This window comes from Sparus aurata, chromosome 11 (assembly GCF_900880675.1).
Source record: "Sparus aurata chromosome 11, fSpaAur1.1, whole genome shotgun sequence".
NCBI lineage: Eukaryota > Metazoa > Chordata > Actinopteri > Spariformes > Sparidae > Sparus > Sparus aurata.
The window spans coordinates 11,691,078-11,708,346 of NC_044197.1; the positions used below are offsets into that span (position 1 = coordinate 11,691,078).

Consider the following 17,269-nt stretch of genomic DNA (forward strand, 5'->3'; position numbering starts at 1 on the left):
TGAGATCACCTGTGTGCAGGGTGGAGAGAATGTCTCCTAATTAATAAGTGAAAACAGCCTGGGGAATTCCCCTCCCAGCCAATCAGGGTGTGACGACGCCCTTGTTGTGAAGGCTTAAGAGAGGTGGGAATGACACCCAGGAGAGACTCATTCCATACCGGGTCTGTCCATGACACACTGCAGACCTGATCCCCACAGACTGTCAGCCAGACACTCCAGTTGGTCTGGGCCCCATTCTTTCTATTTGAAGGAAGTTGTGTGTGTGCTTTCAACACCCCCGCTGAGTGACCACCACTAGGCTACCTTTATCTGGCCTGGGCCTATTTGTGTGTGTGTTGCTTGCCTTTCAAATAGCCTGACACCAGCAGGTTTTCTTTATCTTCTTTATTCTTGGTCATCTTAACTAAACCGCTTGAAAACCAAATCCCTCTATACATCTTTCGTATTTCCACTTTATTTCATCAGGGACTTGGGGGTTGTAAAACATATTTTAGTTTCATTATCTACTTAAGATAAAAATGTTTTATGCTTTTTCCTTCATAATTTCATGTCTGTTGGCATTTCTTAGCATTTTATTGCCAGTCCTGTCACGTTAATAGCAACCATGAAGGGACTGTCACACAAGCATAAATCCTGCAAATAAAGAGATATAGTGTTGTGTCCCAATCGACTGATGTATGTTTAAATAAATGTATGTGATTGCATAATTTGGTATGTTTTGAGTGAATCTAACAGAGCTACTGGAACGATGGAAAAGAAAAACCTGACACTGTTACGTGTTAGCGCTGTAATGGTTGACCATGCACCAGGGTCCTGCCCTCAGTTTCATGCCTCTCTGATTATTTCAAAGTACAGTAGACAGCTAAAGTCTGAGTCAAGACGGACTATAGAGTCCAGTAAAATAGGCTCCATGGCTGCCATTGTTAGTCAGCCTGTACCCAAGAATCGCCAAAGGGGTAGGGTCTACATCAATGCCGCCTCCTCATCTGAGACAGTTGATTGTCCCACATTACTGCATGCGAGTCTGTGGAACAAGATCGAAGGCCCTTAACGAGTCCCTTGTAGCATCGCAAGGTGATCCAGTGCATCTTACTAATAGCCAGCAAAGCCAATACTATTGGGTGTAAAGTGCTAGAGTAAGCGATGGTCTGGTCTGTGCCTACTGCAGTGCTGGGGCAGATGTGCTGGTTTATCTTTTAGTTCTTGGTTTCGATTTTACAAGCATAAGTGGACTCTTGGTCAACGTACAACAAAAGCGGACGACACCAGGAGAGAAAATAGGGTAAGCATTTTACTGAAGGCAACTCGACAGATTACATTTGGCGGACCCTGCCACCTTTCTAGCTTCAGTGTTTTGGGGACCTGTTTTCCACTCAGAACATAAACAAATGAATATTTCTGAGTTTCTATTATTATCTCATTAATACTGTGATCTGAGTTGTGAATTTCTTCTCCAAAACTACACAGTGGCCCTTTAATAAACGTGAATGTACACATTGTTTTAGTACTTTCTTGAGAAACAAAGACGACACAGCAGCAGCAGAGTTGATGACATACCGACTCTTTTTAATAAGTAATACAATCAAATTCATTTCAGCATTCAGCCTGCTGATATCAAGAGGGGAATTTCATGATTTGGGCTGGATACATATTCACCATCGAGACCTTGACAAACAAAAAAAAATACAAAAATCTAAATTATTCTAAAAGAAGAGACACCAAAACTTAATCTTAGCTGTAATTTGCTGTGTCACCAATCTTGTGCGTGGGTATTTGAGGAGGCAGCATGTGTGTGGTAACATTGACACATTTAAAAAATAATAATAATAATAATAATAGTAATGGACTGAAGCTGTGACAGAAACAGAGCCTTGGCACTAAACAGCAATGTTTCACAACATCAGTGAGCACCAATGATGATGATTATGAGCGTTAAAAACAGTAATAACTGTACAATAGAAGGGGCCATGTCTTTCCCGTTGTGCTCAGCCCATGTCATGTGTACCTTTTTATTTTCCTCATGTTACAAGAGTAGAGCCAATATAATCGCTTTAAAATACAAAGCAGACTTTAAATTACACACTAGTCAACCTGCACCCTCCACTTCAGAATGACATGTCCCCTCTTTGGTCAATACTGACTCACAAGATAACACACCTGACACGATAGATAATATTTTCTTGATATTACAGCATGAAAAACTTGACTCCGTCGCCCTCAGATGGAAGTACACAGGACTCAAACTACATCTGCATCGGTAACATCAGCCGCCTGCAGGCTGGTAACTCTGAACAGGCTCTATTAAAAAAGACGTTTTGCGTGTTTTGTGTCAGACTACTCACGGAGTGCATCATAAAATTCAAGACAGAGACAAGTCAAAAAATACAAAACATTCTTTTCCCCATCTGCCCAAAACAAAAGTACCCAAGATTGGCCTTTTTTTTGGCTGACATAAAATGGTGGATTTGACACGATTGTCACCAAAAATACATCCCCGTCCTTTTTTTGTAAAAAAAACACCATTATTATCAAACACTGAGTGGGACATACTGTTCATAAGTTATCTTAGATATTTGCAAGTGCATCTGATTTCATTTCTTTCAAATATTTTATTTTCCTAGTGGGAAAAAAGCTCAGAATTCCATCAAGTGATTTAATTGGTTTTGGCGTTGTGGGGTCCCATCTAGTGGAGGTAAAGAGGAATTTGAGATTCCCAAGTGTTCCCAAGGAGAAGACAGTTCTTTAGGTCGAGCCAGGTTATGGGTTTAAAGTTGGACGCAGATACAAGGGGACAGCTCATCAGGGCTGGACTGCTGTAGGGATCCTACGGGTCATGGTCGTGTGTGTGTGCAGGGGTTCAACAAACCCATCCGGACTTCGCAAAACCCTGCGAGAGGAAAGGACTGACATTAGAAGAAACAGACGCTCTAATGTTGATGATAATACTCATGATTTGCCTTTGTGAAATTCAACACAATATATCTAAATATATTTGTCTTTTTTTCCTGATGGGCAGAATAAGTTGCCAGATTTGGAGCTAGTTACTTTATAGAAATACAGTTGGTAACTGGGTCTGAAAAGTCACATAACCTATTTGGCAAAAATTGCTGCAACAAGCTAGCAAGAGCTATTACTCTATGATTGTGAATTGACTTTAACATGAAAAATAATAAGTAAATGGTGAATTACCTAGTTTTCAGAGTGCGCAACAGGTGGGATAGAATAGCACGGTCATATATTGTAAACGCAGCATATGTCCTTTTTAAAACGTCCCTGAACTCACCTGTGCTATACGCTCTCCATGTCTTCACTGCCGTTGCCCTCCTCCTTCAGAGCCTCTCCATCGTTGGCAGCCTCCTCGACGTGGGCCAACATATCAGCCATCAGAGCCTCCTCCAGCCTTTTCCTCACGCTGTACACCAGCTCCTCCTGTTTCCTACACACGAACACAACAGGAAGCGGTTACAGTTGGCAGTTACAGCTGCCTGTTAACAGCCACTGAAACAGCATACAACAGATGGTGTGTTTTTTTTTTGTTTTTTCTTACAGGGTCACTCCTTATGGACGCTGGGATTTCTGAACAGAGGCAGCTCGGTTATCTTTGGGTGATGAAGAAATCTTCAAGGTCTCTCTAAATTTGGACGATGTTGCCGTTACTACTGCCCGACTCAGACCTTTTCAAATTTGTTGTTGAGATTCAGAATTCAAAGTGGAAGCCAGCATTTCACGAACTGGAAGTTAGTTTTACACCCTGGGTTGTTATTCCCTGTTTTTAAAACACACTAAAAGGAGATCTGAGAAAGATTTTCTCAAACAACTGTTTCACAGGCACACTTGCCAAGACATTTTCCTCAAAGCCAAAAAAAAAACATGAAACAAAGAACAGGACCTGTATTTGGGATCTGACTCTCTCACTGAGGAGAAGGATAACAACAGGTGATCTGTGTGCGGAGGTGCTCTACGATCGCCTACCTGATGTCCTCATCTGTAACTATGAAGGCCTTGCACAGTGGCTGAGCCGTGTTGAGCCACACTCCGGGGTTTTTCTCCACGGCCGCAGACAGCTGGCCGGTGATGGGCGCGGCGCTGGTGTGCAGAGCGCTCGCAATGGCCGACAGGAGAGTCTTATCTGTGCAGCCCGGGCCGACACCTGAGGGACAAACCGGGTGTTAGAAGACTTTCTGAAGATACGACAAAGCTGTAACTCCACCCAGGATTAGTTGGATTGTATCAGAATAGCAATACTGACTTAATAAAAAGTAAAACATAAATGTATAAACTGTTCACTTTGTCTGATGAATCAGCGTTAATCTCGTATGCATCACCTTGCAGGCCTTTAGGCAGCTCCATTGTCTTCACCAGCTCCTCTGCGATGTCGTAAGCATTGAGACCACTGAGTTTCTTCTCCCAAAATAGCTGCAAAGAAACGAAAAAATAATGTCAGCTGCAGGCTGCTTTGACGCAAAGAAACCCAAAACTTAAAATGTGCCTCCGTTTCAACTAGAGAGAGAGAAACTCAGGTCCGGTTCATCCAGATCCAAAGACGTCACACCGTCAAACAACATGCGTCTCAGGCTTTTAATAAAGGGGTTAACAGCAGGCGGAGGCAGTTCACCTGTCTGGGCTGATCGACGGCTTTCTGAGGGTCCGTCTTTACTTTGTTGTTCGGGTGGTTGGTAACCTTGGTGACGGGCTGCTTGAAGATGGAGGCCGTCTGTCTGACAGGGAGCGACGTGTTCAGGTCGGGTTTGCCCTTTAAAAACGTCAAACGGAGAGCTTGAATTAGGAGGATTTAAAAGAGCAATTACAAGTTATTGGAAAAAACAGCTGATTACAACTACAAGAGGACAAGGGTCTCACTCATACAGCTTCTAGAGGCCGTTTCAGTGCCCATAACAGTTCAATTAAACAATCGTATGTGTGAAATCAAGTCTGAAAGGAGAAGGAAATAAATTTACTGTTGCTGCATTTATCAACACACCTAGTTTGCTAATGAAACCTGTGTTTAAGTTGAACATAATCAGCCGTTACGTACTGTCATTTATTAATATCATTTTAGGCAGTGCTTAAGTTTAGTGCTGTGATCATAAACGATAAATCTACCTACATTAGTTTCTTCAGCTCAGATGTGCGGAAGCCTCTTGGAAAGTTAAAACAAAGCGTCAGTTCCGCAGGTTTATTCCCTCATCAACCCTAAATCAACATTGATATCTATATTTCCTACATAGTTATTTATGATAATGTAAACCTGCTACGATTACAAAGTACAGCTCTTTTTGTTGAAAATGCAACCCCTTTTCCACCTATGTTTAAGCTAAACAAGTGACTCTCGTATTCGATTACCGTTAACATGAGGCGATTAAACTCGACATGCGCTGGATTTAAGGGGTCGATGACGATGCCGAGATTAGACATTAAGACATTCAGATAGATATATTGGCCAATATTCCTATATAGACAGATATAACACGTAAACATGCTCATTTTGGAATGGTCCCCTAAATTGTTGTTATCGAACACGGCAAAGTTTGTCTAAAATGACAGCCGTGCTCTGGAAAATATACTGAGAGCTGAGAATTTCATAAAAGATAAGTTACCCCGAGCATATTTTTCGGCATAATGCTCTGTTAATAAAGGTTTTGACAGCAGCGCAAATCAGACAACACATACAACCCAATACACCTGATCCGACCAGTCCATTTATAGGTCCGGGCTCTAAACTTGTTGTGTCCGGCCGTCCTCACGAGCCCGTCTGTCTCACCTTGTTCTGGTTATTGTTATCATATCGCAGCCTCTGGCGGTTCTTATTCAGCTTGCTCATGAGCATCTTCCCCGTGCGGAAATCGAAGGAGCTGAGGTCCATCTGGTTACCAAGGTAACGGGCCAGCTGAGGCTTGCTCCGAAACTTCTTCCCAGATGGACTGGCAGGGGAGGCAAGAGAGACACGAGACAATCGCCAGATTAATATCACCTTAACGTCAGGCCAGAAAGAGAAAGACGAGGTGACAACACAACCACAGCAGACAGAAGATTACACACACACACACACACACACACACACACACACAACATGCAACAAGTCAAAGCAAATACGGAAGCAGAGCACATTCAAGTGGGCGATGGCACGTAAAACAAATCACATTACTTTGTTTAAAAAAGATGGATGCACGATCTTTGATGGGACACTCTTCCTGAGCCCTGTTCATCTATTACAAGCTGCACACATTTTTAAGCATCATCACTTTTAAATATATAAAAAACATACTGCACAACACCGTTGCCTCTAAAAGAACCAGTGAACACGATGTAAACATGGCAGCACTGAACACTGGACCACATGTTTTTTTTTTTTTAGGAATGGAAAAAAAACAAACACATTGTGACTCCAGTTGGTGGGAGCAACAACAGCAACATCTCGAAAAGCCTGAGCGATGGCCAACAAAAAAAAGGGAACAACTGTGGGTGGATACGTGCTCGTAAACTCATGCAAATGTCATCTTACATCACACACCACAGTCAACACCAGTATGATTGTACAGTTAGCCTACCACAGACTATACAACCGACCCGCCTCCCCCCTCTCTTGCCTCTGTTCCTCATCTTGCTCTTCTCCTCTGCTAAATAAAAAAACAAATCTGGCGTTGTTGATTCACTTCAAAATGGGACATGAAGAGTATTAAAACTGGGTTTGTAGTCATCACAAGGCCTCGCCAGACGTGAGCTGCTTGCTTGCTGCTAGCCTGCGCGGCTGGACGGACTCTTTCCTTATCCAAACACTTGTGAAGAGGAGCTGGCCTGGCTGTGGCCTCGGTGCCCTGCTACAAACATCCCCTTCCCCTCCCCTTCCCTTCCCAAGCCCCAAACTTTAGACCGACCACCCCCCTCTTCACCCCCCCTCCCCCGATCACACTGCTGTCTGTTTCCGTCCGCAAAAAGCAAAAAAAAAAAACTCGATGTCTTGTGCACCTATGGAAGTTTTTGCAAGCCCCCGTTCGTGTAGTACCTAAAATAATAGACATCGCTTTTTCCGGCTGACAAACCCGACTTTCTGGTCACTTCTTCCATTTTCCAGCCCTTGGGGAGAGCAGTGCAATCCCACCTTTTCTTCTCCATTTCCCACGCGAGTAGCCTATAAATCCGCTAAAAAAGTTAGCAAACAGATTGAATTTAGAGAAAATGTGTCGATTTTTTGTTGTTGTTGTTTTTTTTTTTTGGATGGCAGGCCTATCGCTTCTTACGCTTTTGTTTCGACCATATTACAACATGCGTCCTCGGTAATGGGATCTCCCTGCTAACAACATCTCGTCTCTTTGTCGTCGCGCAGATCGCTCCGCCGCGGACCGCGGCCACATCACTACCTGCCTGTCTCGCCGGGGCACGAGGGCTGCATCCGCATGGATAACATAGGACACCGCGAGGCAACCAGGACGAGACAGGAAGTTGGAAGGTAAAGACTTCAGAATAAAAGCATACATTTGTCACGGACATGAGTAGCGTGCGATCCTCAGTTTGATCTCAAGAGAGTATGCACTACATTTCCAAATTTGATTTTGCTATTCTGTGCTCTGTCTTTTTCATAACTTTGCTGTTTTACTATATGTACAATAGCCTAAATTAGAGATATTGGGATTTTGGTGCATACATGTGCATAGCTATGTAGTAAAAGGCAAATAAAATGTTATTTAAATCATTTTTGGAGAGCAAAATTATTCACAAAAGACAAAATAAAAATTCTGATATGACACAGAGTAAACAATCAATTGGAAAAACTAGAATATGCCTAACTAGTGTATTTCTATGACTGTTCTTCAAGCCATCCTGTATTTTATTTATGTACATGACAGCTGCACAATGTGGTGAAAAAAAAACATATTATTATTTTGGACAGATATCAATTGTGATATGATTCACGGTTAAGTGTGAATGGTCATTTTCGCATCACATTTTTTCATTTTCAAGAACAAATTGATTCAAATGATTAATGATTGTAGGCCAGGGCTGAGAACACACTTGACCTTAAAAATTATGATTAGGATACTGCACTTGGCTATTTTGTGATTTTGATTATATGTCTATTATTTGTGCAGCCTTCATGTACGGTCAGGTCTCCCTTAAGAATGAAATCTCTGTCTCAATGGGTTTTACCTGATAAAATTTGGGTCATCAAGAATTTAGTGTATAGAATTATGTTCTTTTTTCTAAAATGCAGTAAGTAATGTTACCAACTTCAATCCAATTTAAGATTGAATTACATTTTTAAACAAATTAACAATGCAACATGTTTCCAAACACCAAAAGTATAATCTATTTCATAATAAAGTTAAAGAGGATTTAGCTAAATGAGTTAAAATTTATTCTACTGGAAATATGACATAGTGTTTTTGTGAAAACTCTGTGAATGAATGTGAGTGAGAACATCAATTTTTGGCCATGGGAAAAATAGTTTGACAAAATGATATTAACTCACAAACTACTTTACTTTGCGCTTTCGCATTCAAGTCATCTTGAATTAAAATGTTTAAGAGGTACGTTATTACCGCTTTTACAATCGCCCATGACCCCATTCCCACTTCCTGCAGGCGAGCAGCCCATCCGTGATTTTTACCATAGATTTTTACCTGAAGCGTCACTGACGTCATGTTTCACGTCACGAATGCGCCGGAACCAGTTGTACCAGGAGTGAGAACAACAGACTATTGTGAAAGAAGCGTCCGTAAAACTATTATGTATAAAACGGTCGATACATTCTTTTGAGCGTCACCAACCCCGCGAAATGACTCATCATAATTCAAACCATTCGGTCCAATAACATTTGGAAAACCCAAAAGAGCCGCAAGATTAAATTATGTTATCCCCTTTCAAGTTGGTCGGACCAAGATGGAAAAATACCCGGGTCTACTGCCGAGTCAGGTGTAAATACAGAGTGTAAACATTCCCATTGCACACTAAAGCCCGAATTTAGCGGCTTTAAGTGGGATTTTTGACCAGTGGAAAAGGGTTATAGTTTCGGGAAAAGAACTTTTAAGAGAAAACGTCTTTATCTACTGATTTTCGCTGAACACGCTGTAATCAGAGGACAACACAGTTTCACATTGTTTCTTTCAGTCAGAACCTTCCAAGTAGCTATCTTTCTAAGGTAAAACAGTGTTCTGGAGACCTTTTTCCACTGGAGGACGGCTTGTTTATATGAAAATACATCAATTTGTATTTTCATCTGATTAATAGGAGAAATATTCATTTAGGTGGTCTGTTTTATTTTCCTGGGCTCTTTGGTTCAAGTTACTTTAAAATACCAGGCGAATAACACAGAGGTCACGTGAAGGTGACTACCGTTGTGAAAAACAAAACAAAACAAACAAAAACCGTTTTGACCGTTTGTTTTGTTTTGAAATGCTTTACCGGAAGTGTGACGTTCTGCTCTGTCTAGCTTGACGCTGGTACGTCAACGTTAACCTATGGGAAATATAGATTAGGCTACAGCTTAGAATAGACCGTAAATAGCAATCATGCAGATGCGGCGACAACAATCACGGACGCTGCACAGTGTTTACATCTCAGAGTTGCCGTAAAGTGGCGTCCATCACTTGTAGCATGTCCAGTTAACACGAAATGCGAAAGTTTCATGTATGCTAGCTTCGTGAAATTGGAGAGCCGTTTCACCACAATGCCCACCGTTGTCATTCAGACTTGGAGCCGGCGTTTATGAATGAACAGAGTGCATCTTATCGATTAAACACAGTCACCATTTTTAACAGGCATGTCATGTATCTACGGAGGCTTTTGTTTGAGCCACAACGATGCAGAAAGGGGAAGAAAGAGAGAAAGAGAGAGAAAAAAAACACCGTCTGCTTCGCAAGATTAAAATCTCCGTCGAGATCGCACACAGTCGACGCAGTACGTTACACCGACTCCATGCTTAATTCAACATTAGCTGCAAATATCAGGGAAATGAAACATTGATAAATGAATAAAAACATGCAGTAGAAACACCCGACACCCTTAGCTGAAGACCCCAGCAATGCTGTTTTGCAAAAAATGCGAGATCACCGAGTGCATTTGACTAATCGATGATAAACACTTTCCAAAATATCGAGGAGACGACACATCGCGCATTAAACGCTCCATTAACAATTATTACCCCCCGACGCGGTTTCATTGCCCTTTACATGATGTACTTACTCGTTTTTATCCATCTTGAAGACACTATCTTGTTTTCTCCCTCTCGCTATGTTAAATCCCTTCTCCCCTCTCCTCTTTCAGTCCCCTCCCCCTTCGATGAGAGAAATGAAAGACATTATCCACGCAAATTTCGCAGTCTGACCGATAAAAACGAGTATCATGTCTCCGTGTGCCATTGGTCCGGTGATGCACGGGGTTTATGTGTGTGTGATTCATCAAGCGTTAGTAACTAGATTTCCAGAGACTTTACATATGCGCCCTCTTCAATAACACATTTTATTTGACACTTCTTTTACAGAGAAAAATATTATATATATATATATATATATATATATATATATATATATATATATATATATATATATATTTAACCAGATGGCAAATTTAAAAAAAAAAAACTCATCAAAACCTCTCACCATGCAGTTTAAACAAAACATTTCAATGGCTGGAATACTGCAGAATAAATGGACACGTTTGGGTTCATTTAAGATTTATTCACATTAAAAATAATACTCAGTGAAGAACAGCATTTATACAGAGTGCAGAGTGCATCGCGTTGTCCAAATTCCTAACAAGCCCTCAAGTGACTGATTGTGGAGCCAGTGCATCCCCCTTTAAGCTTGCGTTGTGTTAGAAATCCACCCATCAGCCCATTCCCAAGCTCTGGTCCTGTAGGCAAGACACACAGCCCATTCATTAGCAAAATGTACATCAATACATATATAATGTGTATTTGAATCCTTCCTGTCTTGGAGTTAGGATTTCTGACATCCAAGTATGGGTTTTTTATTTTTATTTTGGAAGGGAGGAGATAATGGGAGTGGCAGAGGTTTTGGAATTATGTGTGTATATTACTTCAATAGGGACTGACAAAATCAATAAAATGTCTGCAGTGTGATGTCAGACTGGATAAGATATCATGGAATATCATCTTGGATTTGTTGTAACATTAGTATAATATCACTGATATCATACTTGATCATTGCAGAAAAGCACAAATAATCAGTACAACATTGAATACAATGAATACACCTGAAATCTGTTGGGCCAGCTTTGCCGAACACATACTTTTGTCTAAACCTTTCATTTGACATGAACTGACCCACTTTCTATTTTTAAACTAGTCTGACCCACGAGCAAAGCTTTAGATTAGGGAACAAGCTTACAGGAGTCTACGGTAAGCATTGGTTAGTGAGCGCTGCAGATGTTTTAGAATAAAGAGTGTTTCTGACTGCTGGTGCAGATGCATGAGCCCCAACAAGTGGCCCGGTTTAAGCAAGGTGACAAACTCTGTTTATTTGAATGTTCAGTTCCAACACCTGGCAGGCCTGCACCTGTCTCTATCTTATCAGCACTACATGGGTGGAGCTAAAGCTACTGAGCAATCCAACTGAAGTTTGAAAAACAGATAGGCAACATTTACACAAGGGCAACACATGATAACAAAACACTCACAATTAAGTTGTGTGGGACTTCAGTCATCCTTGAATTTCCCTCTAATGTACGGCACATAGTCGAGAAATAAGCGCCAGTCTGTGAAGTAGACGAGCGCCACTCCGCCAGCTGATCCCCAGAAGGCCATATTTGGCACCCTAGATGGAAAGAAACCGATGGGATTCGTAGATCCGACAGATATTTGAACAAAACAATCAGCTGCAATACACCTATCAAAAGAGTGCTGGACTAATATATATATATATATATATACTCTTTTTGTCCTGAAGATCTGTGCACTGCATTTTCTTTTTAATGTGATCTGTGGTTTTAGTGTTTCATATGTTCATTTGTTTGATTACTTGTGACCAGAATAAAATTGATTAGCTTGAACACTTGTATAAAATGTGCATGTGCAAAAGTGAATCAGTGACAGGGTTAAAGACATTTTTTTTTTGATTAGCTTATAAGTTGGTAGTCTTTAATTAATACATGAATCTAAGCATTATTTGATTACAATTAATGTAATAATACTCTCTATCACTGTGACTCTTCGTTTTTCAGCTGTGTGCATCTTAACAAGTACAATCATAGTGCTGGGCATCAAGATGTTCATCCAAAAACAAACAGGTGTGGTCACAAACCATCATATTTGAGGGAGAAAATAAAAACATGAATCATGTCATTAAGGCACGAATGTGATTCTAACATTAGTGAATATAGGACTATGTCGTGCATTTAAATGTACCCTGATTTTACACAAATATAACATGTGTCAGACTAATAAACTGGCAGAATATTTCAAAAGTTACCTGCAAGATACGACCCACTTGCTATGTTAGCATAGGAACATGAGCAGTATTGCACTTAAGGTTAAATACTGTATTAAGGTACTTTAATATCGGAATTTTAAAGTACTTTTGATATCGTTTGTTGCCCATCAAATCTCCGATACCTCTGAGGTGGCACCATGCTCACAAACGTTAATAATTACAGTGTCAGTGTAACGACTGCGATTTAACTGTTCACCTGGGAAGATAATGCTAACTCGCCCAGCTAGCTAAATCAGTAGGAAATAAACAAGTAGGCTAAGCTACGGCTAGCTAGTGAGCCAAACGGGTCACACAGAAGGACACAGAAGCGTTGACAGCATAATTGTGAACATGACAAAAAGCACTACAAATAAATCTCCAGTGCTGAACTACACCGTTGTTACTGATCTAACTTACCACGCCCTCAGAATAGTAATGTACTTGGCACCGACGATTTTATTTAGAATTTTCTGGACCATCCTGACCGTCCTTCAGCTGTAGATCCGTGCTCCGCGCAATGTTTTTCTCGCTGATGGCTGTGAAGGACCCTGGGCTGCCCCTACTTATGCCTGATTAAAATAAACAGAAGGGCTGCGTGCAGCAGCTCAGGGTCGTTTCAGGCCACTATTTCAAAGGTCTCGGTTTACAACACAGAGCTGTTTAAAAAAAAACAAAAAACCTGTGAGCTCTGTCTTTGGCAACCACGCAGCTGTATGCGTTTCGACATTGTGCAATCAATTGTATGTCTTGAGTTGAATGTGGTGCCTTGGTTGCATAAGCAAATCATAAAACATGTCACACACCTTTGAACCCTAATCGGCTATTGGCAATGTAAAATATGAACAAATTCATTTTCCATACTACAGTAAACCCTTTATTACAATGTTTTCCTTTATTTTCCTTTTTATGTATACAATATTCAAAAGCCAGACATTGGAAAAGGTATAATCTGTTATTAAAAATGGCACATTTATTGCTACATTACTGTTATATACAGGACAGTTCTCAACTATATATATTTATATATAAAAAAAACAAAACAAAACAAAAAACAGAGAGAGCAAGAGATTGAGTGAGGCACTCTGAGGACCCTGCAGCAGTCAACAGTGTCCTCACTCCATGTCAGGTTCTGTACCTGTTACTGTAATTAACACTCAATAGACTCCCCCTTTTTAGTTCAACAAAGATGTGACAAAATTGTTGTAAGCAATTTTTTTATTACCGCTTTCTTATACCAAAACAAGTTCAAGCCCGTCAACTGAACATTTTCCATCATAATATTGTAATTTTTCTGTTGACATTATGTGCTCCTGCAGTTGTCGGGTTGCTTTTCTGCAGATATCAAACTGTGTCAAGACAAATGTTAAGAAATAAGGTTCCCCCAAAGAAATTATTTGAGTATGTAGCTTGTAGGCTAATGGGATGTTCACAGAATACTAAATGACATCAAGTCAGATTTTCCCTTGGAACAAATCGGCAATATTCATTACACTTATTGATCTTGTAATAATAAAAAGCAAAACTTCAAATACAACTCTTTGAAAGAAGTGATTAGAACTTCTCGCAAAAAGTCACCGTCAACGCCATCAAAGAGCAGGAAGAGTAAAAGGTCAGAGGTGAAAATTGTCAACTGGAGACTAAATATACTGAAAGTCACTGCAGCAAAGGGCTTGCACTCTGATATACAGAAATTTTAAATGCTCCAAGTCATTAGAGGCTCCAGCTACTACGGAAAATAAAACTCACTCCCTACATTGAAATTGAAGCAACACATACACTGAAACATGTTAATGTGCATCAAAAGCAGACAATCAGAGCCAAAAGCAGCATCTCTTGAACCCCGCAATGTCAACCGATTTCGCAATATAGGGCAGATAGAAAGAAAACTCATGACCTGGACCCATGACCTCAACTAAAACAGCAGTTTGGACAATATAATCCAGTTGAATAATTAGAAAAAAAGGAATAAAAACTAAACAAGGTCTACGTAACATTTATTTATTTAACTAGATACACTGAAAGAAAATCTCTTTATACCATTTAAACTTCTTCCTGAAAATTGAAAAAAGCATTAGGAGAAGGGAGGGTGGGGGAATGAAACAAGTACCTCTTTAATCTCCATGATAAATGAAATGATATGGTTCACAAAATAAAACTGTCTTAAATGAAAATACAAGTTCAGGCACTGATAAGGTATCACTCTCCCATTATGTCATCTTAAGTCTTGAGAATGAAAAGGCCACACTATTGATTTGTATAGGTCTTTTTCTTCATCTCTTTTCGTAGAAATTAAACACACAAAATGCTCTACCTCCCATTTGTGATTACATGTTGGTAATAAAAACCATTCACAACATGACATGGGAATAACATCACAATAACACTGTTTTGTTCTCCGTATTATCCATTACCTCACACCCAAATACCGACGTCTGCCTCCGAAAGAAATGCGCAGGCTACTAAAAAGAAGTGAGCTGCACACCGAGAGCCACTTGTTTGAGGGCAGACATTAGAAAACAGGTGAAATGAAATCTACTATACTGTACTGAAAACCCAGGAACACAACTCTGAGAATGAAGGTGATCCACATTTGTATGGTAGCTACATTCAAAAACCAGTTGCATAATTACTGTTAGAGACAAAAATCCCTTCCCACATATTTCCTCAGTGCCTCACTGCATAAGTAAGAACACTTCAACAGGACCGTGGCACAGACGCTGTCCACAAACCCCCAAATGGAAAGAAAAAAATTCATCTGGGTAAGCTGATGATAAACCTCACAACTATAACTGGAATAAAGGATACACCAAACTCTTTCAACATTTTCATCTGTTGACCCTTTGTCCTCTGCCATCCCGGTTCAATTTTGAATTTACTTTTTTTCTTTTTGAACAATTTCATTTAAATGTCAAATATCCCCTTATTCAGCTCATCTACAATACACTCTAAACTTCAAACTAATATTGCCATTTATGTAAAAAATCTACAATGTATAGACTAACAAAAAATATATATTTTTATATATATTTAATTTTGAAAAATGAAACATATCAGAGTAATGTATGAAGTGAATTTACACGTCACAATTTTCTCAGTAAGAAACGTGACAACAAACTTACTCAGGAGGAAGGCGAGGGGCTGAAATTCAGTGGGAATGCTCATTTAGGAAAAGAAAGCCTCTGTTACACAAAGGCTCGTCTGCTTCAAACAACTGCGTACTGATGAGATCCTTCCGTCAAAAGGAATCCAGATATTTTTTTTTCCCGTCTTTTACAGAACATCAATTAAGGGGGAGAGAAAATTGAGCTGTTAAGTGTGCTGGCATTGTCAGTAAACCATTTCAAGTTAGTAAGAGCACTAAGTGGTTCTGATCACTTAGCAAGTGTCTCAAATGGCTTTTGTACAAGATTTACAATGCACAACAGGTCGACACTTATAGCCAGCCTTTACCTATACAACTGTGCTTTGTCTCGTCTGTGTATGCTTTAGTACATAAAGCAGTACAAAAACCTGAACCTATGACAAGGGATTACTAGAATTTGTGGTCAACAAATAGGAAGAACAGTTTTGTAGTTGACAGATTTACCACTTGGATAATTAATAACCTTCAAGGAAGGAGTCTTCTATTCCAAGTCTCCAGATGCCTTGTCGGGCGAGACCGGGCTTCAGTCAGAGGCTGCCTCTGGGTCAGAGTTCCCGTCTTTCTTAAGCTGCTTTTGGACTGTCAAAACTTTTGACCTTTCCCTTTTGACCTTTCTGTTCCCTTCCCCAAACGTTTGCTGATAAGATCGAGGAAAGGTCACTGAATTTAGACAATTCAACTTCAACTATGGGCTTGGTTACATAACATATGTAAGACTGTACCATCACGCTGGGAATGACATACATTAAAAATAATTGCTCATACACATAAGCAATCCCTCACAATAAATGTTCCTCACATGTAAAGCAATTTGCTTAAATGTCAAATAGAAAACATGTAACAATTAGGCACAAATCCTTGATTCAATTTGTGTTTGTTTAGGTCTCCTTTCTTTCACAAGAGCACCTCTCGGCAGTGTGTGAAGTCCCAATTTGTGGCAGGACAAAAAGTACTCTGGGTGTTCCATCATCTTGTGGAAACCAAGAGGAGAAAAAAAATCTTACATGTATAAAACAAAGCAAAACAAAAAAAAAAAAGTTCTTCACATTTGAGCTTGTAGTCATGGTTGGGAGTGCGACAAACAGGCTGTGTCAGTTTTGGCAGTATGCATGTGTGTACGAGTGTGTGAATGTGCATCTTGAAACTTGAACGGACAATACACAGACATGTCCACATATATACACACACACACTGAGAATAATGGGTGGAAGAAATCTGTTAAGGCCACATCCTCTGACAGCCAAGGAAACACCACCAGATCTGTAGAGAGGAAAAGACCACAAACAATATGTCACAGCATTGTTATATAACAAAGACATCAACAAAACCTGAGGATATGACGGAGCTCACTGACTCTTACAACTAGTGCATCCCTTATTTTAAGATTTTCATGGAATGAAACGCAATTATTTGTCTGCCATTCCCAGCCTGAATTCAAGCAAATTTAAAATGCAAGAGGGAATCACGGGAAATAACTTCTCTTAGCTACCAACATTCTACTCTTTCTGCATCATACTTAAAGAATTTAAGCCCTATTCACACATTGTGCTTTTTTACACTGAACCAAACACCAGCAAGTGTGTGATTTTAGGTAGCATGCCGCCATTCTGCCAGCACGTGCAACTCAACAGTGTCAGCGACTAGTGCGATGTTTTCCATATGCATGGGCACATTTTTGACACAGGGAGAATTAACTGGAACT

At 40.2% G+C, this 17,269-nt stretch overlaps 2 protein-coding genes and 1 long non-coding RNA gene across 26 annotated transcripts in view; all 3 read right to left on the reverse strand.

Annotated features, from left to right (window-relative positions):
* Positions 1-1,545: 1,545 nt before the first annotated feature.
* Positions 1,546-10,374, reverse strand: mbd3b (methyl-CpG binding domain protein 3b). 14 transcript variants are annotated; one of them, XM_030433291.1, is made up of 9 exons: positions 10,180-10,374; positions 9,400-9,453; positions 6,549-6,614; positions 5,762-5,921; positions 4,616-4,753; positions 4,326-4,416; positions 3,973-4,150; positions 3,284-3,436; positions 1,546-2,887 (listed from the first exon to the last, which is right to left on the reverse strand). In XM_030433291.1, exons 1-8 carry the CDS (start codon positions 10,191-10,193, stop codon positions 3,289-3,291), a joined length of 849 nt encoding a protein of 282 aa, XP_030289151.1. In that variant the 5' UTR covers positions 10,194-10,374; the 3' UTR covers positions 1,546-2,887; positions 3,284-3,288. The 14 variants fall into 14 exon arrangements, with proteins under 14 accessions (XP_030289151.1, XP_030289150.1, XP_030289148.1 ...); XM_030433290.1 differs by having other exon boundaries at positions 6,549-6,617; XM_030433288.1 differs by lacking the exons at positions 9,400-9,453; positions 10,180-10,374 and adding exons at positions 7,004-7,129; positions 7,239-9,385 and having other exon boundaries at positions 6,588-6,617.
* A 278-nt stretch (positions 10,375-10,652) lies between these two features.
* On the reverse strand, positions 10,653-12,998 carry LOC115590829 (uncharacterized). The gene is made up of 3 exons (XR_003985839.1): positions 12,843-12,998; positions 11,635-11,771; positions 10,653-10,848 (listed from the first exon to the last, which is right to left on the reverse strand). It is a non-coding gene; the product is annotated as an uncharacterized LOC115590829 (long non-coding RNA).
* Positions 12,999-13,293: 295 nt separating this feature from the next.
* Positions 13,294-17,269, reverse strand: part of tcf3b (transcription factor 3b) — a 30,490-nt gene continuing 26,514 nt past the window's right edge. For all 11 annotated transcript variants that reach the window (XM_030432974.1, XM_030432973.1, XM_030432968.1 and 8 more), the window contains one exon: positions 13,294-16,827. The gene's annotated coding sequence lies outside the window, so the exon portion shown is untranslated. The remainder of the gene's footprint in view (positions 16,828-17,269) is intronic.